The sequence below is a fragment of the Meles meles genome, chromosome 3 (genome assembly GCF_922984935.1).
Source record: "Meles meles chromosome 3, mMelMel3.1 paternal haplotype, whole genome shotgun sequence".
NCBI classification, from domain to species: Eukaryota; Metazoa; Chordata; class Mammalia; order Carnivora; family Mustelidae; genus Meles; species Meles meles.
In genome coordinates, this window is record NC_060068.1 from 155,493,159 (window position 1) to 155,520,023 (window position 26,865).

A 26,865-nucleotide genomic window follows, 5' to 3' on the forward strand; every position below is an offset into this window, starting at 1 on the left:
TGAGGCTAGGTGTCACGTGATTTGAATGTACAGCCAGGATTGAAAAACACCTGGGGGAGTGGCTTTACAAAGCTATAGGAAGACACTGTATTCTAGAGGTGCTTACAATCGAAGAGGAGACAGAGACATGCCTGAGCAAATGAACTACCGTTGGGATTAGAAATTTGGTTGGAGGAGGTACCCGTGCACATTTCCTGTGGGCACTTCCAGTCTGGCTTGCAAAGGAAACAGAGCTTCCTGTCTCTCTAAACTGATAACATCCTAGGATGGCAGGAGCTACAGGGATCACTTGTGTGTGTCCTCTGGTTAATCCTATAATCCTGTGACCTTGTGATTTGGGGGTCAGGATGCCCTCGTGACTTGTTTTGCTGACCATGCACTGTTCCAGTGAGTCATGAGACTTTCTGTGCCTTCCTCTTTATTTTCTTGAAATGGATATAATCACATCCATCTCTACCAGTTTTAACAGAATATCTTAAAAGTTCCAATTAAATGATGCGGAAGAATTTTGAGTTCATAAAGAAAAAGACAGAAACCCAAGTTCTGAAGTGCTGTTCTTTCTTTTTTTTTTTAAGATTTTATTTATTTATTTGACAGAGAGAGATCACAAGTAGACAGAGAGGCAGGCAGAGAGAGAGAGAGAGGGAAGCAGGCTCCCTGCTGAGCAGAGAGTCCGATGTGGGACTCGATCCCAGGACCCTGAGATCATGACCTGAGCCAAAGGCAGCGGCTTAACCCACTGAGCCACCCAGGCGTCCCTGAAGTGCTGTTCTAATTCCCCCTGTTCTGTAGGGAGCTCTCTGGGATCATAAATGGCCGGGCAATTGCTCAGTTTTTCTTCCCTGGCCTTGGTTAGAACACCTGTGCAGGGCCCCAGGTGTGCAGCCTTAAAAGCGATTGTTGGCAGCAGTTGTCTCAGAGGAAAAATTAAGATGAGCTCTGAGACAGCGAGTGGTTCTCTGAGTAACTTGTATGATTATTTTGGATCGAAAGTGAAGTGTTGGGAATACTGAAATACCTTGCAACAGAGATGAGAATTTCATCTCCTTTATTCAGATTAGTCTGGTCGTAGCCAGGAACAGCTGCTACCTCCTCTCAGGTCTCTAACCCATCTCCCCTTGTTCCTGGAATGAGATCCCACCTGACGTAGGCTGGTGGTAACTCCATTATGCTTCCTGAAGATCAGGGCCAGGGTCCTGTGATGTGACAGGAAGGATTTCCCTGCTGAGCACACAGGGAGCCCAAAACAGAAACATCGCAGTGGAGTTTGTTTGCGTGTTGAAGTAGAAGAAAGAAAGCTATAGGGATACAATTCAGTAATGTATTTTTTTCCCTCATCTAGGATACTCAACATCTCACCCACCCTCAACTTGAAAATGACTCATACACTAAGGAAAAACCCTTCAAATCCACTCTAGAATTTCCTGCCAACTCTCCAAATTCAAGTAAGAATTATTTCATTTGTAAAAAAAAAAAAAAAAAAAAAAATTGATTCAATTACTGTGTTTCCTGTTTTCCTATGTTACTTGTTTAATATCTATAAAATAAAAAAAACAATAATGCAGTGTTTTAAAACTTTTGGGTAAAAAATTAAAGCATACAGATATGGTTGTATGATATATAAGCTTAGAATTTTTTTTACTTGAGACTATGAGAAATTAAAGAGATATATCTAAACTTGGGTAGTTTCACTTTTGGGAAACATTCGATTTTTTTTAAAAGATTTCATTTATTTATTTGAGATAGAGAGCACACACAAGCATGTGGGGGCGGGCAGAGAGAGCGAGAGAAGCAGGCTGCCCCCTGATCAAGGAACCTGATGTGGAGTTCGATCCCAGAACCCTGAGATCATGACCTGAGCTGAAGTCAGACGTTCAACAGACTGAGCCACCCAGACGCCCTGGGAAAAACACATTGTTATAAAAAGCTAAGGGGACATGTATATTCATGGGGACAATGAAGAGCTTGTACAGTAGAGAAAATGGGGTCTTTTTTTTTTTCAAAGATTTTATCTATTTATTTGACAGAGATCACAAGTAGGCAGAGAGGCTGGCAGAGAGAGAGGGGGAAGCAGCTCCCTGCTGAGCAGAGAGCCCAATGCTAGGCTCAATCCCAGAAACCTGGGATCATGACCTGAGCCGAAGGCAGAGGCTTTAACCCACTGAGCCACCCAGGCGCCCCGAAAATGGGGTCTTTTATGTGTCTTTTCTCCCTCTTTTTTTCTTAGGGACAGACTCTGTTAAAAATATATCCTTAATTGAATCAGCTGCTGCTTTCTCTTCTACACCGTCTCCCAAATGCTTGCTGGAGAAAATTGATGTTGTAACAGGGGAAGAAGCAGAGCATAATGTATTAAAGGTCTGTATATCACCAGTGCTCTTTCTGCCAGCACGTGTATACATGAAGTCAATTTCTAAAAGCAGGAATACCTTTGCAGATAAATGCAGAAGTACCATTTTCCTGAAGACAGAGCTGCTTCAATAAAAACGTGAGAGGCTTCCAAAGACGAAGCCAACATTTTGTTGTATTCATACGTTAGTACATGTAATTTTCAGGAATTTGGATGGTTGGGTTTAAAAGCGTTCACGTTCGTCTGTTAGAAAGAAGACAGCCAGGCACCCTGTCTTAAAACAACTTCAGACCCATGTTCTACACTTCTCATGCCTACTTTTATAATCAGTGCTATCATCCTATGATTTAAAAGTTCTACTTACCCTGGACATTTTTAAATGATAAGATGAATAGATTTCAGTTCAAGATAATAAAAAAAAATTCTGTTTGTCCTTGAAAAGTTCTTCTATATAAGTTTTGGATTTCATATAAAGCAAGACTTTCACCGATGTGGTATCCAATATTATACATAGGATTTGAATGTTAATTGCCCTAGGGATCAGCCAAGGCAGAGGAAATGTAATTACTGTGACATAATCATTTTTCAATAAGGTGCAGGTTTCCCTTTCTCTTTCTCCATCTGCGTTTACCCCCCAAATCTTTCTATTTCTCTCCTCCAATGATTTCCTGATACATTGACAGTACAAGTGTGCTTCCAAGCCTAACTCTCAAATCAGATTAAACCGAGATTAAGTGAAATAATTGCTAGCTGTTGAGGCCCTGGCAGGTTGTATTTTTAACAAGTCATCTCGGTGATTCTTATACACAGTAATACTTAATTTTGGTAAGCATCAAAGGATAGTATGGTACTCTGGGGTACCACATCTAGTTTTGATGCTGTGTTCCTCAAAAATTTTTAAACATGAAAATAGTTTCACTGTTCCTTTACTTCCATGTGAGTTACATAGCTCAAATGACATTAAATTTCATTTAAAAGTTGGTACACATAAATACATTGTTAAGTGATGCAGAAAATAGGTATGGTATTCTGCCATTTACAGAAAAATTAAGGGACATACGTATTGGCATCTATGTACATGCAAATATCTCTAGAAAGATAAACAAAATACCAGCAACAGCGATCACCTGTTGCAGGGGGTGGAAACTGACAGATGGAGAAGTAGGGCTGGGAAGGACTTTTCACTTTGTACATCTCTTTGCTTTTTGATATTTGAACTATTCAAAAATGGCATGTTTTAAAAGTTAAATAAATGTTTAAAGCTGGTTTACAAATCATTAACAGAGGTTATTCTGGTAAAGTCAGACAAGGAAAAGTGTTACAGCATAGGAAAGAAATCACTTTGAAAATAAATTTTTTTAATATATTTGACATTTTAAAAAATTGTTCTTTAGATCAACTGCAAGCTTTTTATATTCAACAAAACAACACAGTCCTGGACTGAAAGGGGCAGAGGAGCTTTGAGGCTGAATGACACAGCAAGCAGTGACTGTGGAACATTCCAGTCAAGACTAAGTAAGGAATTGTTTTGTAAAGCCTCCCACTCTTCCTCAGAGTAAAATTGCCAGGAGACACACATCAGCTTCTGGAGATGTGTTATCAGAGTCAACAAATCAGACTGTTGAAAACAATGTTGTTTCTAACGTGCTACAGCAGCTTCGTGTTTGCAGCAGGCTCTGGTTCTGCCTCTATCACTGACTAACTATGACCTTGGACGAGGTACTTAATCTCTCCCCGCCCTAGTTACATCCGTCTCCAATGGGGAGACTAGTCTCTGTGACTAATTGAGCAACTGGGACAATTCCCCGAGATAATGTACTCCAGCAGCTCTGAGCGAGCCCAGCACACACCTCAGCAGTAATCTCCGTGTGACTTAAAGGCGTGTGATGACATTAGTTTTGAAGGAAAAATAGTTTTTCAAAAGAGAATATTTGCCCTCGCATTTCTTCTTGGCATTCTACATAGGGCGGGTGGCTTGAGACGAAGGGCCAGTTTCCCAGGAAGTAAAGGTGTGTGGTTTCTGACACCCAGAGCGATGGTGAGAATCTGGAGTCAGTCAAACTGAAACACTCAAAGGTTTTGGCATCCGAAAAGACACACTGGGCTTCGTTCAGAGGCCCAGACTGAAAGCGGTCACCCTGGGCAGGGTGGGTAGGTTTCCTGGTCAACACGGGGAAGTCAAAGCTGTGGAGGGGATCATTGGTAGAAGTTGGATTCACATATATGGATGTTTACTGAGCTTCAGATACCGAGCTCAAGAACCCAGTAAGGAACAGAATTCAGACTAAAAGAATAGGAACCAGGTCTTCAGTTCTATAACTGGCAGACAGGTTTCCAAATAACCCAAACAAGCATTATTCCCAAGGCAGGATGCTAGTTGTTTTCCACTCTTGTTCCATACCCCTCTTTCTACTGCCTGCCAAAATTTGTGAGGCATGGTGTTTACATTGCTGGGTACCTTGATTTTACCTTTTTTTTTTTTTTTAATATTTTATTTATTTGACAGAGAGAAATCACAACTAGGCAGAGAGGCAGGCAGAGCGAGAGGAGGAAGCAGGCTCCCTGCAGAGCAGAGAGCCCGATGCGGGGCTCGATTCCAGGACCCTGGGATCATGACCTGAGCCGAAGGCAGAGGCCTTAACCCACTGAGCCACCCAGGCACCCCTTGATTTTACCTTTTATATGGTATATCATGATCACTTTTCCACATCAGTAATTCTCTTTCTTCCCAATTCTTTTTTTTTTTTAAAGATTTTATTTATTCATTTGAGAGAGAGAGAGTGAGAGAGAGAGAGAGAGAGAGCATGAGCAGGGGAGGGGCAAAGGGAGAAACAGTCTCCCATCTGAGCAGGGAGCCAGACGTGGGGCTCGATCCCAGGACCCCGGGACCACAACCTGAGCCAAAAAGGCAGATGCTTAACCGACTGAGTCACCCAGGTGCCACCCTCTTCCCAATCCTTAATGGGTTCATAATATTATCTTGAATAGCCATGTCATCATTCATTTCGCTACTTCCATTTTTTGAATGCCTAAAGCCCAGTTTTCTCCATTGTAAACAATTCTTAAATAAATATTCTTCAGACCACTAGGTCCTCAAAGGAGTTCTAAAATTTTCATCATTTTTAATACTATAGTAAAAAAGTAAATTCCAGCTTTTAAGCTAAAAATAGTCCCCCAACATAATAAAGCTCGGTTGGAAAACCAACTTGTAATCAAGCCAAATTACAACTTCATAGTGAAAATACAGTCTGAAAAACAACTGTAATGATTGACTTTGTTTTAAAAAATGGCACATTCCCCAGGAAGGTCAAGGAATCTACTGTTCTGTAGTCTTATATATTTACCTTCCCATTTTAGTTATGCGCAATCAAGGCAGCCTGAGGCTGATTCTCAATAGCAAACTCTGGGCTCAAATGGAGATCCAAAGAGCGAACAACAAAAATTTGCGAATAACAGCTACTGATTTAGAAGACTATAGCATCAAAGTGTTTTTAATTCAGGTAAGTAACAAATTTCAGTGATAGAGAATTACTCTACTACATTTCTAGGTCTCTGCAATTGCTAATTTGTTTGATTTCATTGTAACCTGTACCACTGGCAAAAAACAAACAAACCTCAGCCATTGGTTTTGGTTGTTTACAGTTTAATATAAGTTTTAAATTTTATATGAAATTTATAGCTTGACACCAAAATCTACGGTAATCAGTTGGTATATGTCCTGAGACATTGGTATTGATATATGCTTCAAACCTCCACATTTTTCTTTACCATTGAAATTATATCAACAATCTTACTAAGTTACCAAGGGACTGTTGTCAAGATCGGCTCCTAGGAGTCCGGGGGAATACACAGCCCAGTGCTTATACTGAATGCTGAAACTGAAAAGCCTTTGCAATCACTAGAAAGGAACCAGTGAGAAATGGAAAAACACAGGGCTAGTAAGTTTAAAAAAAAAAAAAAAAGTCCAAGAGCAAATTCCCATTCTGGACATGAGTCAGTCTCCAAGGTAACAGGATGGGAGCACAGCCTTAGCTTTTCCTGGCAGCAGGAATGCTTGACCTCAAATACAAGATCCAGGCACAAAAGAGAGAGAGTTGGCAGGAATCAGACCAAAAAAAAAAGGCTAGGTTTCATACATAGGCTGAGACCCAGAAGACTGGAGAAGACTGAGTACTCATGTGACCCAGGCAGAGGGTAACAGTACAAGTAAATTAGCTCCCATATGGTACTGGGAGAAAAAAAAAAGTTGCCAAGTGCCCAGTGATGAAAAACCAAAGGTTTTATTAACTACCAGTAAGGGTACTCTTAGGTGTAAGTGATGCTGAGTATTAAGAAGTTAGAGCAAGAGCATGCCCAAACGCTGTTCACCATTTAGGGAGAGTATCCCTGGTACTCTGCCGGGCTGGGTCCCCTGACTTTGAGCAAGTAAAGCAGCCTGCTTGTTGCTAATACTGCGACTGAGACCAATAGCTAAGATGGGATTGTGCTGTTCAATATCTGGCCCACATTGACTCCGTAAATTGTAGGATATCTGCTGCAGATAAGCAAACTATATGCAAATAAAAATCACCCCAATTTCCTTTCCAAGGGATGGTCACTACTAACATTTTTGTCTTATATTTTAGCATATACGTGTGTGCGTACCTCTGTATGTATTGTACAAACTGTATGATCTTCAGGTAGGTTATTTAGATCTCTGAACTTGATTTTACTCATCTGTCAAATGAAGATAATAGTAATATACTTTATAAAGTGGTTAAATAGATAAGAATGCTAATATTTGATTATGAAGTACACATATGTAACCTTTTCACTCATGAATGAAAATGAGTTCAGTCTTTAAGAAATCTTTTAACAGGTGAAAAGAATTCTATTATGCACCCTAATTTATTTCCACTAATTCTACTTTATTAAGTACTTAGGTAATTTACTGTCTTTTGTTATTATAAATTCTGCAAGAAAGTTGTGAGGAATTCTCTGTGTACATACATGTTAATTTTCTTGGGATAAGAAAATTAACTTGTCTTTTGACTTGTCTTGAAAAATTTCTCTTCAGAAGAAGTGAATCAATTTTCATTCTCACCAGCATTTTCTTATGGTACTTCCTGGGAATTATAATTCTTTTAAGCACTAAAAATTTGTTATTCAAAAAATATATCATTGTGATTTTATTTTTAATTTCTTGTTCTGAATTTCTTGAATGAATATTTCTGAATGAATTTGGCAAAAGGCAATATGTTAACTAGTGGAAACATATTTCAATTTTAATGTTAGAAAGTCAAGGTGACAGGGTAGTATTTATGTTTTAATTGCGAATACTCTTTCACTATTTATTAACTTACTAAGAAAAAATTACACCTTTGCATATAATGTAAAAAACAAAATCAGTCTAGAGTCAATAATTATTTTCTCAACATTTACTATATAATATTTAGCACAATATAAGGAACAAAAATATTCTACTTAACTTTTAGTTATTTTCCCCCAAAGTAATTAAGGAAACTTAAGAACATTCAAATGAAAAAATATAATTTTAACCCTTCTCCCAAAAAGTTGGCATATAGTTTGTTCAACCCTCAATTTCTTGGCTTTGAAAAGTAAGACAGCTTTCTGGAGGATTGGCAAAGAGAAAAATTTACCTAGATTCTCTTTGAAATTGTGAAAAGATAAAAAAAAAAAAAAGTAAACCACTGCCATGTCACCTAAAAAGAACACTGACTTTGATGGCAAAGATCTGGCATTCAAGCCCAGTCATTTGCTGACTAGCTATATACATTCACACGTGTCATTGTACCTTTCTGAGCCATAATCTCCTCATCTGTAGGGGGAAGTGGGAAATGAGTATATACTGAATACTTGTGCTGGGTGCTTTTGCTAATAGAAGTGAAATAAATAATTCATTCATGGTTTTATTGTAAGGATTGAAAAAAAAGAATGTAGTAACCATAACTGTTATACCAATGTTACCGTTACCATCATTTTTTTTATATTAATCGCATCAATAAAAACAGCATAGAAAATACTGAAAGCAAAGACTTCTGATGTATTTCTGATACAATATCGTAAGGGTGGCTCTGTGGCCCAATGGACGGCACACTGAATTTCTCTGATGCAATATGATAGAATGCTCTAATGAGCTCTGTTTTCCCACTGAGCTGGGGGGGGGGCTTATGGAATGTCTAAACATGGTCATGTAAAGGAAAGGTGGTCTTTTTTCATCCACCCTACACTTTTCTACAGTGTAAAACAGTGGAGAAAGGATAGCCTTAAATTCAAATGGAAATTTTAAATCACGGGGCACCTGGGTGGCTCAGTTATTAAGCATCTGCCTTTGGCTAGGTGCATGATCCCAGGGTCCTGGATAGAGCCCTGCATCAGGCTCCCTGCTCAGCTGGAACCCTACTTCTCTCTCCCACTCCCCTGCTTGTGTTCCTTCTCTCACTGTTTCTGTCAAATAAATAAATAAATAAATAAAATCTTAAAAAAAGAAATTTTAAATCACAGAATTTCATTTCTCAGTTTAAAATGCACAAATTGGGACCTATTATAAGATTATTCACTTTCAGTTTCAATTTGCTTCAAGATGAGTGGCTTTTTGCTCTTCAATTTTTAGGGTTATTTATAGTCTAGATTTATGCCATATGATCCCTTCCTTATTAATAGTGAAAGATTAAAAATCTCTAAAATGTGGCTATTATTAAGTTATTTATACTCTTTTTAAAAAAAGATTTTTCTTTATTTATTCGACAGATCACAAGTAGGCAGAGAGGCAGGTGGTGGGGGTGGGGAAGCAGGCTCCCCACTGAGCAGAGAGCCCGATGCTGGACTCGATCCTAGGACCCTGAGATCACGACCTGAGCCAAAGGCAGAGGCTTAACCCACTGAGTCGCCCAGGCGCCCCAGTTATTTATACTCTTAAGATTTTATTTTCTTTATTGGGGGAGGCAGGAGGAGGGAAGAGGGAGAAGGGGAGAGAGACTCTCAAGCAGACTCACACTGTGCATGTGAAGCCTGACATGGCGCTCGATCTCAAGACCCTGAGATCATGACCCGAGCTGAAATCAAGTATTGGCTGCTTAAACTGACTGAACCACCCAGGTGCCCCTTTTTTAAATTCTTAACAACTTAATTTTCCTCATGCAGGCCAGCGCCAAAGACACAGGATGTCTGTACGCAGCAATACATCACCGGCTCCTTGCTCTTCGGAGCTTCAATAAGCAGAAAGATGTAAATCAAACTGAAAGCCAGTCAGAAACAATCCTGCAACAATTAAACTGCGAGAGCTGTGATGAGGATGAGGATGATTTCCTCCAAGTCACTAAAAATAGATCAGGTAAATAACTTTGCTTTTCTTAGGTCAGTGGTTTAAGAAAGAAATCTTCTGCACAATTCTAACACCTGAACTAGAGTTTTGTAAAGCGGAACTTACCTATTTAAAGTGGATGAGAATTAGAGTCCTAGCTCTTTGATCAGAGGATTGGGTTTGGAAATCATTGTTTTCTGTGTATGGCCTTCATTAGGATTTTGCCAAAAGTCCTCTTCACTGTGAGGCCCATATGTCATTTGCACATAGATTTAATAAAAATGCCATAAAGTCTTACACTGAAACTAACCCATTTATTCATATTTCTCATCACTTGTTCTCATTTTCCTATTTTGGCCATGATAGAAGAAATCATAAATATATCATAAAGGTAAAAGCACATTACAGTGAAGCCCACCAGACAGATCTGACTTGAAATACTGAGACTCCTATTTGTCTCCTTTCTGGAATTTGACTGCTTTATTCTCAGTGACTTTTTTTTGCCTAGGGCAAGCAGTACTATTTTTTTATTGGGTCAAGATTCATGAATTGAGCAAGGCTAAATGGGAACCAGTTGTTAGTAGATTTTTAGGATTCAGTGTTTGTCCTGATGATAGATTTAAAACAAAAATTTATCATTATTTTTGGAGAGAAATACCGTCAAGGAAATAATAAGACCAGCTTTGCTATATAAATGGTGCCAAGTACGTTCAGTAATAGTTTCATTTAGGCCTGAATTCTGTTCTAAAAAGAACTGAGTAACATCCTTACAAAGACAGTGTGTTAACATTTTTCCAACTTTTAATCATTTTCAATCTTAAAGGTAACTTAATCATACATAGTTTAAGAAACTACCACAGGACATGTGCAAAACTTGATGAAATATCTTCATTTGCCTAATCCAAAGAACGTAATCAAGAAAAATGCACAGAATATGCAGCCCAGGAATATAAACTGCTTGACTCAAGTGAGCCAGACAATTAAGTGAATATGATTTTTCTTGTCACTATTTTTTTTCTTTTCTTTTTTTTTCTTGTCACTATTAAACAAATGGTTTCTTATTCTTTAAAGGGTGTGAGGTGTAAACATACAATTATCTTTTATAATGCTTATATTGTCAATAATAAAATGGGGTCTAATTGGAAAATGAATTGGTATAGGATTGAATGAATTCAAATGAATTGAAATAGGATTAAATGGCAAAATTTTCTCATCAACAAAAGTCACACTTAGGAAATCTATATTTTATTATATTCCATTTTAGGAAAGAGGACTATTCAACTCTCTTCGTACAAAATGAGAAACAATGGAAATAATGCAAAGTAAATGTCAATCATAGGAACCCATCCTTCCTCCACCATTTTCTTTTTTCACTTGGTATTTTCTCCAGGAGGTGCTACATACAAATGCTAAACTGTTAGGAAAGCAATAAAAAGTCTATTTTTTAAAACTTTGTTGCCCATGAATTAAGGAAAGGTTTAACTATCTGAAATGTCATGTTTAAAATTAGCAACATTTCCAAATGTTACATATAAAATGTATATTCTATATATCGCATTTCCTCATAGTAAGCATAGTCATGCATATTCATGTTCAGTTGTGTACAATATTAAATGTAATCCGAATATAACATTTTATAATATTTTGAATTTATATCACAGATCCTTCTAGATGGACCCACAGACAGTCAGTTGCCTGTTCATGAGCGCCATCTAGCATAAATGTGACAACATCTACAAAAGGATTGGTCACCTTACTGAAAATACGAAGCCATCCTAACAAAATGAGAAGATCCTATTAATTCCTTGAAGAGTTTTTATAGCAAAGTTCATGAAAGATAATTTGCTGCAATTAAGATTTTTCTCTTATATAGTCGAGTAATTGCAAGATTTTACATTTTGTTTATTGTGGAGAAAATGACAGAATTGAAGAAATACACAGACTTTGGAAGTTCAAAATTTATCATTTTTGAAGAAGCTAATTTAGAATAGGATTTGATAACTAATTTGGACTGTTCATCACATTGGTGGATATAATAGTTAAAATAAATTACTGGATTTGATAAATGTTTAACTAAAATGTTTTTTAGTCATACATTGTCTGGTCATAAAACAAAGATTTTACAAGATTTCTAGTCATTTCTTCCAAAACAGTATAACTGCATGCTAACATTCATTAAGCCATGTTTCTCTTCTGGGAAATGTATATTTTCCTGTAACCTTTAGATTTACTAATACTCTAAGATTATATATTAATGGTATCAATTCCTTTAAAGATAGTATTGTTCTTGGACTTGTATCCATTGCACCTTGTATATGCTTGACAACGGTCCAGCATCCAATATTTGTGGAAGGGATGAATAAAATATATTAACTATGTAACAAAACAGTAAGTATATAAAAAGTAAACTATGTTAACTTGTTCTTTGCTTTATGTAAATTGTCATTAATAGTCTAATGGGTATAGCTGTATAGAGACCTTTAAAAAATATATATTCATATATACCCAAATGAAATTTGTTCTTAAATGCTGTTATTGTGGTGGACTGTAATAATTTCAACAGTTGTGCAACAAAGTTGATGCTCCTCTTTTGAGATATGTCTCAGAGATACTTTATGAGTTACACACAAAAATTAGGGCTTCTAGCCACATTTCATTTTTCAATCCAGTTTGATCACCCTATGACTTCAAAATGACTTTTGATCATGATTTCTAAATATTCCCTTGTTAGAAGCATCTTATTTTTCTCAGGGTACCATTACGAAATACCACACTGTGCAGCTTCAACAATATAAATTTAATATCTCGCAGTTCTAGAGGCTGAGAAGTTGAAGATCAAAGGGTTAACACAATAGGCTTATTCTGAGGCCTCTGCTCTTGGTTGTAGGCTGCTGTCATTGCCTGCCAAGCTCACAGGACCTCTTCGTGGGAGCACAGGCAGGGAGAGAGCAAGTTCCCTAATGTCTCTTCCCATAAGAGCACTAATCCCATTAGACGAGAGCCCTGCCCCCATAAATTTATCTAATCCTAATAACCCCCCAAAGCCCATCTCCAAATTCCATCATATTGGGGGTTAGGGCTTCAACATATACATTTGGGGGAGAACATAACTATTCAGTCCTTAACTAGAGAATACGATTTACAATTCCAAAAGGATTTCTGAAAATTTTTTGAACAATGACATCATATTTGGAATAACGGGTCTATCTTCACTAAATGCTACTTTGAAGAACAATATTCATTTGGATATACACATGTGACTACACACTTTTTAAAGTCACATTATTTTGCTATAGGACCTCTCATAGTAATAAAAGCAATTATTTAGATATAGATAGGTAGATTCATACGTACATACATACATACATACATACGTACACACACATAGATATGGTCAAACCTGAGCTAATGCCTGATAGTTTGGCATATGAAAGTTCAATTAAATCTTTTAGACTCTAATTTGGTTAGTATATAAGTTGTTATATATAAGTATACAAGTTGTTAGTATATAAGTTGTTCAGTTTTGTTCTTTTCCTATAACTTAGTAAAAGCTCATTCATATGAATGAGAGAGGCTCATTTATTATAGTGACTATAGAAGAAATATAGCATCCTTCTAAATTAAGCAATGATTCAGGAAATGGAAAAGAAAAATTAATGTGCGAGAGGAATAGAGAAAAGGTAGAGAGAAGGAAAAAAATCAAAGAATAGCTCTAGCATAAAAGGAAGAATAAAAACAATGGGAAAGCAAAAGTTTAACGTTGGTTGGGTTTTTTAACTCCTAAAAATGCCTCTGATGCTGAAGACATCAGAGTCAGTGGTAAATTTTCTTTAGAAGTGGAGATAAACAGGAAGACATCTGGAGAAGAAATTAATTAGTTCTCTTTTCCTATAAGATCTTAGCTGATATGGGAACATTGTCATTGCACTGAATTGTTAAAGTGAAGCAGAGAGCAGAGATCTTCTTTATCTTCCTGACATGTTCATTCTTGTGCTCACTTTAGGGTGGAGATAAAGCAGTATTTTCTCAATACTTCAGATATTTTAATATCATTTGAATTTATTCTTTCTTTCTTTAATTCTCCTTGTACTTTAACTTTCTTTGTACTGCATATACCAAGCAGAAAAATAATTAGACTGTTTCAATTACTTATTTACTCATTAATGTCAGTGCAACAGAATAAAAAATAGAGTATCACAAAGGCAGAGAGAAGAAGTGAAAATTTCTCGATTATGACATGGTTACCAACAGCAGAAACATGGTATTTAGCTTATGACTTTCAAACCATTTCTATCCACTCTACTATTCCTTCTTATAATCTTTATGCAAAGATTTAGTAATATTTTAGAGGGATAATATAAGTAAAAACATCTTATAATTTCTCTTTGTCTTATATCTTCATCTAACCTTCCTCTTTTTGGCTTTTCTACATATATCGACCTTTCTGTAAGGTGAAGAGATCATCATACATGGTAATCATTTTCATAAATTATAAGATGATTTCAAAGCATACATCTTAGATTTTGATAGAAGCTGCTTTTTGTCAAAATTTGCTTCAATATTTCCCAAACATACTAGATATATATTTAATATTATATCTAATTATATATCTTATATTCAAATAAACTGACCATTCTTCTCTTTCAACAGGACTTTAGACTCTACTAAGTTATTCAGCTTAATTATGGACCATCAAAATGTTCTCTCTTAAAATATTATTTTACATCCATTACTGTCAAAGCCAGGAATCTTTTGACCTCAACGATTAATATCCTGTACAAGTCTTAGAATGTGAGGATGTCATTAAAAAAAAGGGGGTATGTGTATCTTTCCTAGAGTCAGAATGTATGTGAAATGGGTTGGAAGGGTATCTTAACCTTTGTAAATCACCAAATTGTGAATATCACAATGATATAATTTTTCCTGTAATATGTTGAGAAAAATAAGCTTCCTGAGATGTGGTTACCAGGTGGTTGGGTAAGCCCACTCACTAGAAAAGTATATCAGCTGTGCCAGAGATGGGTTTGAGTTTTTGAGACTCAGTTACATTACAGATTATTTTAGTGGTTTGAGGGTTTTGAAACTCCTATTAAATCCATGAATGCAAGCACTCCTGTTTGTTTTGTAATGGATAAATCACATCCACAGTACTGCAGGATCTTGACATCAGATTTGCCGTGGACAAACTGGAATACATGAACACATTTAAAGTTTCTGAGATGATATTTGGAAACTGTGGCATTGGAGAAGTTACTGAAATAACTGGCAAATATGTAGCCTAATAAAGACTTCACGTAATCATTTTCGAACAATTAGAAGTTCACCACATCTTCCCAATTTCTACCAAGCTAGTGGATATAAAAGACTATTTCAGGGGCACCTGGGTGGCTCAGTGGGTTAAAGCCTCTGCCTTCGGCTCAGGTCATGATCCCAGGGTCCTGGGATTGAGCCCCACATCGGGCTCTCTGCTCGGCAGGGAGCCTGCTTCCCTTCCTCTCTCTCTGTCTGCCTCTCTGCCTGCTTGTGATCTCTGTCTGTCAAATAGATAAGTGAAATATTTTTTTTAAAAAAAGACTATTTCAGTGAAATTACCTTAATTTGTATTTTTCTAATTTCTACTAAGGTTGAGTATCTTTCAGGTATTTATTCTCTGCTTGTTTCTTCCAAGAAATTCCTGTCAAAGCTAAGTGTGCCTGTCAAAGCTAAGTGGCTTTGACACTTTTTAAAAAAAAATTCTTTTATATTTAATTTTAACCTTAAATTTCTGTATCAGTAAGATCCAATATTTTCATGAAAGTAGGAAAATAGTGTAATTCAGTATAATATGTTTGTCTCAAATACAAGTACAGCATATACAGGATAAAAGCCAAACTCCTAAGCATGGATGTAACACTTTCCATGACTTTCCCCTCATCTACCTCCCTAGCCTTATTTCCCACTGCAGCCTGCCTTCCTCTTAAATTCTCTAGCAATTCAGAACTGCTATTTCATTGCTCCATACTTTTTTTTTTAAGGTTTTATTTATTTATTTGACAGAGATCACAAGTAGGCAGAGAGGCAGGCAGAGAGAGAGAGGAGGAAGCAGGCTCCCCACTGAGCAGAGAGCGGGATGCCTGGCTGGATTCCAGGACCCTGAGATCATGACCTGAGCGGAAGGCAGAGGCTTAACCCACTGAGCCACCCAGGTGCCCCTCATTGCTCCATACTCTTGCTCATGCTGTTTCTTTGTGGAAATCTTCACAATAAGAAGGTGCTGAAATAGTGAGAAGGGAAAGGATCTTGAGAAGGTTTAAGTTATACATGAGTAACTCACACCCCACAGAAGTTAAGAGATGGGCTTTAATTTCCACTGCAAGTCACTACTAGCACCTGCTGTGAGGCAAAGTTCCAGACCAGAAGGGATTCAGTGACCTACTAAAAGTAGACATCAGCTTTCATTGTGTTATTTCCTATTCTAATACACTACCTGGCACACAGGAGGAACTCCATAAATATTCAATGAACCCATGAATGAATGTTGGTGGTGGTGGCTAGCTGAAAAGGAAGAGTGCAGATTCATGATCAATTTGGGCTTGACAGAACCTTGGTGTCACTCTAGCTCAACACCCTCCTTTTATAGATGAGGAATTCTGAGGCCCAGAAAGATGAAGTGACCTGCCCGAAGTCCCCAAGCTAGTTATTGATAATGCTAGGACTATAAAAAAGCAAAGACAGGGCCCAAGCAAGTGGATGTAAGGAGCAGGAGGAATGAACGGTAGGATGTGTACTGCCATTTGATTCTCCCCTTGCAATGACAGTGTTTTCTTCCACTTCGCTTGCTACTAAGTCAACCTAGGGCCATATGTAACTATTCCTACAGTGCCAAGTCTCTTTCCTCCTCTGGCCTCCCAATCCGCTCAACAGTCCCAAGCAGGATAAACAGTCATCACTGTTTTCAGGACTCACTTCTTTCCAGTTAAGAGCCTCCAAAAGGCTAACTACTTACTGCCTATAGAATGAAGTCCAAATTACTAACATTCTTACCTTCCTCTACTGACCTATCCACTTTTTCCATCTTATCTCCCCATCTAGAAATGCTCCATGTCGCCAGATTCCTCTACCCATTTTCCTCTAATTTCCTCAAGACTAACTGTCTTTCTCCCTTTGAGCTGACAGTTTTTTGGTTGTCTTTAGGGGCTGTAACTTGAGCAGTCCCACGAGGCGCCACGCTATGATGGGCCAGGCACTCGGCTCACTGCTATCTTGCAGTACTTAATTTCTGAGCAAGAAGCTCTGCATTTTCATTTTGCCCTGGGCCGCACAAATTGTGCAGATGGTCCTTGGTCAGGCTCCCTGGCCCCCAGCCCAGCGTTGGTCATATCAATCATCCGACTAGATCTGGTTGAACGAACGAATAAAGAATGCAGTCTTGTGCGCGATAATGAGAGGGTCTAGTTTTATACGAGCCGATAAAGTGCAATAAGGAAACCCAAGCGAGGAGGTGCCCAGGGGAACCTTGCTCTACCGCCAGGTGCTCGAAACCCCAGACTGAGCCCCTGCGCTGCTTCAGACCGGTTCCAGCTGGATTCCTAAGGCAGCTTAATCGCCAACTAGAATTCCAGCCCTTCCTCCGGCCGCAGCCAATCCCCGCAGCTCCTCGGGCTCCGAAACAGCAGCTGGCTCTGATTGGCCCACAGAGTTGGCGGCGGGCGGGAGGGTTTGGTGCCCACCCCCTCCAGGGAAGGGGGTGGAGCAGGAGGTGGGGCCCCGCGCGGCGAAGCGGCCACTGCGCAGGCGTAGATGGAAACCGATACACAAACAAACAAAACCCACAGCCTAGAGGCCACTAGCTCTTCCCCGCCCACCTTTCCCGGCTCCGGCACTCCCGCCTCCCCGCCACCGGGCTTTCCCCGCCCCCGTCAACGTCTGGGCACGTCCCCCTCGCGGCGCGGGCCACGCACGGCGGTGCACTTAACCTCTCCCCGCCCCGCGCGGAGTTAGAAGCCGGGGCGGCGCGGGCGGTGCGCAGTGCTGGTGGCGGGGAGGCGAGGCGGGACCCCGGGCCTGCAGCCCCGCCGGGCGGAGGATGACTTGCTACCGAGGCTTCCTGCTGGGCAGCTGTCGGCGTGTGGCGGGCGGCCGGGCGGCGGTGCTGAGGGGGCCGGGCGCGGGAGGCCCCGCCGCGCGGCCGCGGCTCTGCGGGGACGGCGGCAGCCGGCGGCACCTGGGGCAGGGGCAGCCGCGCGAGCTGGCGGGCTGTGGCAGCCGCCCGGACGGCGGCTTCCGCCCGTCGCGGGTGGTGGTGGTGGCCAAAACCACCCGGTACGAGTTCGAGCAGCAGCGGTACCGTTACGCGGAGCTCTCGGAGGAGGACCTGAAGCAGCTGGTGGGTCCCGGCGGCTCCCCCTCCCTGCTCTGTGCGGACGCGGTCCCCGTACACTCCCAGGCTCGGCCGCGGCTTCGTGGTGTGGCGAGACCGCTCGGGACCACCCTTCCTCCCCGGCGCCCTAGATGCCCTGCCTTCCCGGCCAGACGCTCTCTACTCCCTCTGGTTTCGCTCGTAGGCTCCTCGCCCTCTGTGTTTGCGTGTCGAGAGAGACAGACGGCGGGAGAGGGTCACTGTTACTGCAGAGACCCCAAGACGGGGAAGAAAAGACTTGGAGGGGGGAACAGGAGCCCCCAGTGGGAAGGGGTTGGGAATTCATTTGTGCCCTCACCAGCCCCACCCCCTGTTTTTCCTTTCGGGAATAGCAGCAACAGCCCCGAGAAAGGTGGGCGGGTGGCTGAGGTCTGGACGCTCTGGAAACAGGTCCCCAAGCCTCCCCAAGAAAAGGGGCCCCGGGGCATAGCTGCGGGAGGTGGCAGAGAGGGCTTTGGTACCGCGGACACACCCCCTTTTACTCTGCAGGACTGCGAGGCCTGACATACTCCGGAAAGCCGGTCTGGGTGAGCCTTTTCCGTGATGGAACGTGGTCGTCAGACAAGGTTCTAGCAGTTTGTTTGAAAAGCCCACGGGTTTTGAGTTCAGGGGTTAGCAAGGGAGAAAATTTGACTTTGGATATATGCTGTTAAGTAGCAAGGGCGAGATAGAAGGTAGGTAAACTTGGTAATTATGAGATAAGAAGCCTGCGTCCATAACGTAGCAGTATCTCCACAATGGACTCGTTAGTAGAGATACCAATATCTTTGCAAAAGTATATAAATCCATCCAAGGGGGGAAAAAAACCCAAATATCCCTCTCATCTCTCTCCTTTTGAGATTTCTGATCCCATACTCTCTACTCACCAACTTTAGGAAAAGGAGAGTGAAGATGCTACCATGAACAGTATGGAAATCTCTAATTGTTGATACTGTGCACCAAAAAACTTTGGAATTACATGCCTATAACCAAATCTTGTAGACTTCTGTACAGGAGTAGACAGCCTGTTTTAAACTTCTGGTATGGTTTGTAATCTTCAGATTTGTAATGTTTGTACAGGTATCAGAATGAAGTCTGCTTAAGTACTGAATCTATTTTCAGCATTCTTGATTCTTTAATGAGTGAATTGAGGAGGGCCCCTGCTTTCATTAGATGGAAGTGCTAGGTGCAGGTTTGTTTTCTCTCCTTTCCTTTAGTGTTTGAAGATGTAGCAATATATCGAAAACAGTTGTCATTTAACAAGAGGAAATCAATCACTTTGAGTAGGAAGCTGGAGTAGTTTTGTCAGGGAATGAAGCTGGGGATGAGGCAGGGAAGAATGATGTCAGAAGCAAGCGCACTGTTTTTATGTATTGGGAAAGGTGTGTTCCTTGGATTGTACTCAGTTTTGCAAGATTTTTTAGGTTAAAATATATATATGTAAATGTGTTCTTTATACAGTTTTACAAAAACCTCTCACAACAGTTTAAATTAGTACACTCTGTTGGCCTTTTGAAGTGTGGGATTGGGGGTAGGATCTAGGGTTCTAGGCCCAGTTCTGTGTGGTTAACTTCCTAGGGGTCTTTTTAACTTCTCTGGGCCTAATGTGTGACAATGATACCTTTTTGTAGTGTGGTCAGGTTTTCAAAGTGCTTTCCCTAGGTCATTGTGTGATAGTAGGATTGGACTAGATAGTCTCCAAGGCCTTTTTTAGTGCCGGTGTTTTGAAACTGTGGATAACTTTTCAAGGCCTCAAGAAAATGCATGCCCTCTGAATTAAATCAATTCTGGGACTTTTGAACTAGATTGCCACTAATCAAAACTTTTAAAATGTGGGCAAATCAATACGTCTTTAAAAATTGAACTACCCAGTGTACCCTCTCTGAGTATCTAAAGAGAAATCTCTAATAGGTAAATATTTGTCTTTGGCTAGGTAATGCTGTTTGGGATAAGAAAACTTTCAGTTAAAACTTTTGTGCTATAGAACACATGGTTTTGTATTTGCAAGGCACATTTCAATTATGTTTTATTGGATTAGCTCCTTACTGATTTGAGTTTGTTTTACCATTTATATTAAAGACCCTGTTCAGAATGGAATAGCATTAGGTTGAGTGCAAGCCAAAGAAGACTGAGCTGTGTAAAGCTGTTCCAAAATGGGATTCTGTGGTAGGACTGATAAGCTGGTTAATATTGTTTGCTATTTTGCTGGGGTAAAAGATATTAAGATATACGAATCACCTGAATTGGGTATAAAAGAAAGTGGCCATGTGCTTACTTTAGTCTCTGGCACTATACCTCTTAATGTCTGTAGTGTCATGGTAACCTAAAGTTTTAGATCAGAGGGTTCTCTTTTGTTGTTGAGGTGGTGGTTTTGTTGCAGAATGGGTCTGTGTTAGGTTATTTGTTAAAATGCAAGTAGAAGATGAAGGATGGAGTGTCAGTGTAATTTTATACCCTCAATCCTCATAGTTTTCTCACTTTGTAGAAACTTAAATAGAGGAAATACTTCTTAGTTGTTAAAGCCCATACAGAGTAGGTTTCTATCTTTCAAAGCTGGTCAAAGTCTGACTCCCAGTTACTCGTTCACATTGGTTGCACTACTTTATTTTTAAATCTTGCAATGTTTCATGTGAATTTCTAGGAAGGTGCCTTCGAAGGTACGTTACCTCTACTGGCTCATTACCTTGTAAGGGCTAATTAAACGATTACTATGATTTACTTACATCATAAGAGATGCAGCTTTTCGGAGATGTGGAATTTTTATTAATAGGGTCCATGGCACCCAACAAATTAGATCTTTAAGTGAATCAAAGCTGATTGGAAAGGGTTTTGACATTGTAAACGTGGCTTATTGGCCAAAGAGTTATGTTTTATTTAAAAATAGTATATTAAGTAAAATATGAACTGTTTCTACTCTTCTCTCCCTCTATCCGAACCCAAAAGCAACCTTCTTTAATGGTTGCCATTTTTAGTTTTTTAATTTAATTATCTTTATAATGGGATAGAATAATTTCAGTTGGCAGTCTCTCTATTACTGGATTAAATTGTTCCTAGTTACTGCTTTCGTAGCGTACTTAGGAGATGCAGCACCTTAGATTTTATTTCCGTTACCATGTATCCTGAAAATGATGATGTAGCTTAGGTTATAGTTCTTGGGCAGATACTTTAGCCACATGGTGTGCATTGAGTGTAGTGTATGGGAGTATTTATCAAATTAAAGAATATGATCTGGAGTACTTCCAGGGTCTTCTAACAGAATCTCACTCCTTCAAATCTTTCAGATACAGGCACCAGAGTCCTCTATCTAAAGTGAACATCTGGGCACCTGGGTGGCTCAGTGGTTTAAGCCGCTGCCTTCGGCTCAGGTCATGGTCTCGGGATCCTGGGATCGAGTCCCGAATCGGGCTCTCTGCTTGGCAGGGAGCCTGCTTCCTTCTCACTCTCTCTGCCTACCTCTCTGCCTACTTGTGATCTCTCTCTGTCAAATAAATAAATAAAATCTAAAAAAAAAAAAAAAAATAAAGTGAACATCTGGCCGCTTTATTCCTCTGCTTAGAACTCCTCAAAGGTCCCTCCCCATAACCAGTAAAATTAGCTAGGAAATTTGTTAAGATGAGGATGCCTGAACCTCAGCACCCCAAGATTCTGATTCAGTTCCTGGAGACTCCAGACTCTGCCTTCCTGGAGACTCCAGACTCTGCCTTCCTGAACCATGCCCTTAGGTTTGCCAGCTCTGTCCAGGGATCTGCATTTTTAACAAACTCTCCAGGTTTGCAAACGGTCCCCAGATGACACTTTGAGAAACACTGCTTTATGGGAACCTTTATGATCCTTACTTAGTACGCCAAATAAGGCCCTTCGTGAACTGGCTCCTGTCTACCTCTTGAGCTTCATTTCTGATCAATTTTTGTCCCAAGCTTCATTTTCCATTAATTTCAAACTACTTTTATTTTCATTAGGTGGTGTATTTACTGACCAGTAGTGCATTAACATGGTTCAATATGTAAAAGATACAGAAGGGTGTGCATTGAAAAGCTTTTCTTTTTTTTTTTTTTTTTTTAAGATTTTATTTATTTATTTGACAGAGATCACAAGCAGGCAGAGGCAGGCAGAGAGAGAGGAGGAAGCAGGCTCCCCACTGAGCAGAGAGCCCGATATGGGCCTCTATCCCAGGACCTGGAGATCATGACCTGAGCCAGAGGCAGAGGCTTTAACCCACTGAGCCACCCAGGCACCCCGAAAAGCCTTTCTCTTATTCTTGTCACTGGGCACACAGGTTTTTTGTCCCTGGAAGTAGCCAGTGTTAGCAGTTTCTTGTTTTTCCTTCCAGAAATAATCTATACATACAAATCAGCACAGTGAAATATTTTTCTTTGTCTCATCCTTTTTTACTTAGTGATTATATACTCTTTAAGCTATTCTGCACCTTGTTCTTTCTTTAAAATAGTATGTATAGTATTCCGTTGTGTGCATGTCTTAATTTATTAAAATACATTCTATAATGAATAACATTTGTGTTAATTCATTTGCGTGTTAATCAAGCTTGAAGATAAATATCTAAAGGTAGAATTGTTGGGTCAAAAGCATGTGCATTTGAATTTTTAATAGGTATTACCAAATTGCTTCCCTTAGAGGCTGTACCAATGTATACCTTCACCAGCAATGGATGAAAGGTGCTTTTTCCCCTCGCCGTAAGCCGTTTATAACATTCTAGGTGTCTTACCAGGCTGGTCCATGAAAAAACGGTATTTCAGAACGGTTTGATTTGCATCTGTTAATGTCTTTACTTTTGCAGCCTCTTTTGCTTTGAAGGTTCTTCCTTCCTCTAGTCAATTCCTAGCCTTCCTTTGAGGTCAAGCTCCAGACATTACTTCCACAGGAAACCTTCCTTGGGAACCTTGCTGTGCTCCTTTCTGCTACCAAGGTTGTGTTAGATGTTCTTTACTGTATCTTCCTAATACTTACATATTTGAGCTTTCTACCTTTGAATATAATCTGATTATTTTCTTCTCTAGACTTGAGGGCAATGACCTCATCTTATATAAGGCTTCCAGTCCAGAGCGTTATTTCCAACTATCATTCTTCCAGAAGATTTTAGCTGCTGAATGCTTAAGGTTGAGGTTACCAACATGACTTGGTACATGAACAAGAGTTTCATGGTTAAATACGTTTGAGAAACATAAACCTAAACAAGACAGAATTTTTATTTGGCCATAGGATTTGGTGGAGGGGGGGAGTGGATTAGAAAAACATGTCAAATTTTGTGGAATACAGCTTGGAAAATAGAGGCTTATGATATACTCCCTTCCATAAATATTTGCAGCTAAATAGGAGACTCCTGAAGATGTAAAAGGATTGAATATTACAGTAGCTGAAATTCTGCCATTAACGTAATCATTGACCAATGTGCTTCTGAGCCCTGATTTTCCCCCTTGACTATATCAGGATTACCTGGGGGAGATTTTAGAAACAAGGTATATGTGGCCAGCCATGAGCTTGTAAATAACATAATTTCTTACTATGATCCCTTTCCCTATATTTTCAATTATATGAATTACATTTTTAGTAAAGTATCGATGCACATTAATATCTTCTCAGCTAGTAAAGTATAAGTTAACTTTATTTTTCACTATCAGTAATCGTTAATATGTAACAGAAATGTGTATTTCAGAATATCAGCAAGTGTGTGGGTTATTTCTTGCCTTGGCAAAGTTCATTCTATATGATGTGGATTGTGCAGGAAATTCGACCAACCTCTGTAAGACCTTTTCATTCAAGGAGAGGTTAGCTGATTGGTTCTCTTCTTCCTAACTGAAGGTTGGTAGAATTGAAGGTTGGTAGAATTGAAGGTTGGTAGATGTGGATTGTGCAGGAAATTCGACCAACCTCTGTAAGACCTTTTCATTCAAGGAGAGGTTAGCTGATTGGTTCTCTTCTTCCTAACTGAAGGTTGGTAGAATTGGGACTTGGGAACAAAATAGTTCTTGATTGGCCTATATAACTTAATCATTAAATTGAGACTTAGGGTGCTAATGAGTATTTTCAAGCAGAAATGAAATGTATAGCTAACATAGGAATGTTAGGAGGCTGTTGTGGGCAAGTCCTGGAATAAGAGCAGGAGATAGGAGTTTTGATCTTGGCAGCAGTCTTGCTTTATAAACTTGAGCAAGTAACCTAACCTCTCTCTATTTATCAGCCTCTTTGACTTTGAAATAGGTATAATAATGTCTGCTTTTTCTTGCTTACGTAATTTTTAGGAAGATCAAGTTAACCTATAATTTACATAATTTAGAGCAGCATAATTCTAATTTTTCAGGCACAGTAATGATCATTATGTAAATGCCACTATGATTTACTGAATTATGTACCTGAAATGGTACTGCTTTGGTCACTTCAAAGTATTTCCTTTATAAAATAGATCACTAAAGGTATGAAGATTTGTTGAATTTAACTCCTGCTTATGTAGTTTTTGTTGTTGTTTTTAAGCCAGTTTCTTGGAGGAAGTGACAGTCTTAATTTTTTTTTTTACTTTTTTCAAGAAGTATTTTTGTAGCGGGGAAAATAATAATAAAAACTATGATCTTTAAAAATAATAAAAACTGTGATCTTTAAAAATACAACTTTACGATGTCACTGTTGCCAACATTCATGAACTTTGTTGGTTAATTTAAATATTTGTTTCAAGTGTCTATTCCTCAGCCCATTTATTGAGCACTTCCTCAGTGGGCATCCTGCTAGGTTCTGGGGAACCACAGGTGAATAAAAAGGGTTCCCAAATGTTTGGAGAAAACATTAAATTGTGTTATAACTGTTTATAAATGGTCCATGGGACTACAGGGAAGGGAGAGAATAATTTGGGGAAGGGCAAGAATGAAAGGGAAAAAGACCTTTGCATTTTTTCAACTTTTAAGTAGATTTTCTAGTGATCTTTTTAAAGTTTAGATTTTCAGTTGTGAAATATTTTTACCATATAGAAAACTTTGAACAAGATGGGATTGGGAGGGAGACAAACCATAAATGACTCTTAATCTCACAAAACAAACTGGGGGTTGCTGGGGGGAGGTGGGATTGGGAGAGGGGGAGGGGGCTATGGACATTGGGGAGGGTATGTGCTATCGTGAGTGCTGTGAAGTGTGTAAACCTGGCGATTCACAGACCTGTACCCCTGGGGATAAAAATACATTATATGTTTATTAAAAAAAAAAAAAATTTGGAAGGGGAGGCGAACCATAAGAGACTATGGACTCTGAAAAACAACCTGAGGGTTTTGAAGGGTCGGGGTGGGAGGTTGGGGGAACAGGTGGTGGGTAATGGGGAGGGCACGTTTTGCATGGAGCACTGGGTGTTGTGCAAAAACAATGAATACTGTTACGCTGAAAAAATAAATAAAATGGAAAAAAAAAAAGAAAACTTTCAAAATAGACCCCTTTATCTCTTAACTACTGTTTGCCACATTTGCTTGAAATATTTTTAAAGGAAATGTTATAACTAAAGCCCCATAGTTCCACCTTTTCCTCGTCCCTGTGTCCCTAGAGGTAACCACTAGCTTGCAGCTGTTACAGATATGTGTGTACATACAAGTATGCACGTATATAGCTTTCTCATGCCTATGTCATATATTACATCTCATATTACATGCCATATATTACATGTTATACATCACATGCTATATATTTTGTTATATATTACATGCCATATATTACATTATATATCACATTACAAAATGCATATATTGCACATATATTACATATATATATACATGTCCATAAAAAGTATATTATTGTTTTATGTGTCTTAAAGTTACATTAATTATATATTCTTTAGATTGTGTGCCTGTTCTTTAGAAATTTGCTTTTCTACTGTTGGTTTTGAAACTTATTGGTATGTGTTAATTCACTTTAAGTGCTGTCTAGTATTACATTGTTTGGATAATTAGATTGTTTCCATTTTTTTTAAATTAATTAATTATTTATTTATTTGACTGAGAGAGAGATCACAAGTAGGCAGAGAGGCAGGCAGAGAGAGAGGAGGAAGCAGGCTCCCTGTGGAGCAGAGAGCCTGATGCGGGGCTCGATCCCAGGACCCTGAGATCATGACCTGAGCCGAAGGCAGTGGCTTGCGCCCTTTTTTTTTTTTTTTTGATTGTTTCCATTTTTTATTAGAAAATGCAATTAGAAGTACAAATATGTCCATAAGCATTGAACAGCTCCATGATTCCCCATGTTCTCAGTGGCACTTAGTAGACTTTTACATTTTTGCCAGTGTGATAAGTGTGAAATGATATCTTTTAAGTTCAGGATATCTTAAATGTTAAAGAATAAGGAAGAATTTATATGTGAATGGGAGAGAATAGTACTAGCAAGGCAGGGGGAAGTTATCTTTTTGCCAGCAAAAAGAACTTCAATGTTTTTGACTGTAATCCACAGTCAGAAAAATTTTATATCATGACTAAGTACATATACTCATTTGAAATAAAAGATAACATGAAATAGTTGAGGCAGTTAACATGTAGTAGAGTTTATTTTTTTCTTAGTAATGCGGGTTGTCATCAATAAATTGATGTGACAACCATTTTAAGGGCAGTTTGGAAATCATTGCTCATGAATAAGTATATAGAAGCTAAACTAAAATAGGTAAGCCGGACCTTATAAGTATTAAAGGTCATGTGCAGGAGTTGGCTTTATGTCCTGTAATTTTCAGTCTTTTTTAGCAGGAGAATACAACTATCACTTCTACTCTCTTTCCCCGTAAGAGTGGAGTGGAGGGTCAATTTTTCTGAGACTTTAGCATTCTGGGACTAGTATGAAAGCAGCCTTCTGGTGGTGGTGGTTAGGT

General features: G+C 39.2%; 2 protein-coding genes across 7 annotated transcripts in view; both read left to right on the plus strand.

Annotated features, from left to right (window-relative positions):
- RANBP3L (RAN binding protein 3 like) overlaps positions 1-12,185 on the plus strand; it is a 46,551-nt gene extending 34,366 nt beyond the window's left edge. For 2 of the 4 annotated variants that reach the window (XM_046000847.1, XM_046000849.1), the window contains 7 exons: positions 1,343-1,445; positions 2,228-2,358; positions 3,745-3,865; positions 5,708-5,850; positions 6,976-7,029; positions 9,494-9,683; positions 11,315-12,185. In XM_046000847.1, the coding sequence (XP_045856803.1) occupies positions 1,343-1,445; positions 2,228-2,358; positions 3,745-3,865; positions 5,708-5,850; positions 6,976-7,029; positions 9,494-9,683; positions 11,315-11,358 (786 nt within the window). In that variant the 3' untranslated portion in view covers positions 11,359-12,185. The remainder of the gene's footprint in view (positions 1-1,342; positions 1,446-2,227; positions 2,359-3,744; positions 3,866-5,707; positions 5,851-6,975; positions 7,030-9,493; positions 9,684-11,314) is intronic. The other 2 variants (XM_046000848.1, XM_046000850.1) reach the window with 1 other exon arrangement.
- Positions 12,186-17,582: 5,397 nt separating this feature from the next.
- Positions 17,583-26,865, plus strand: part of NADK2 (NAD kinase 2, mitochondrial) — a 47,460-nt gene continuing 38,177 nt past the window's right edge. The window contains exon 1 of one of the 3 annotated variants that reach the window (XM_046000583.1): positions 17,583-18,018. In XM_046000583.1, the coding sequence (XP_045856539.1) occupies positions 17,719-18,018 (300 nt within the window). In that variant the 5' untranslated portion in view covers positions 17,583-17,718. Of the gene's footprint in view, positions 18,019-23,919; positions 23,980-26,865 lie in introns of those variants that run through there. The other 2 variants (XM_046000584.1, XM_046000585.1) reach the window with 2 other exon arrangements.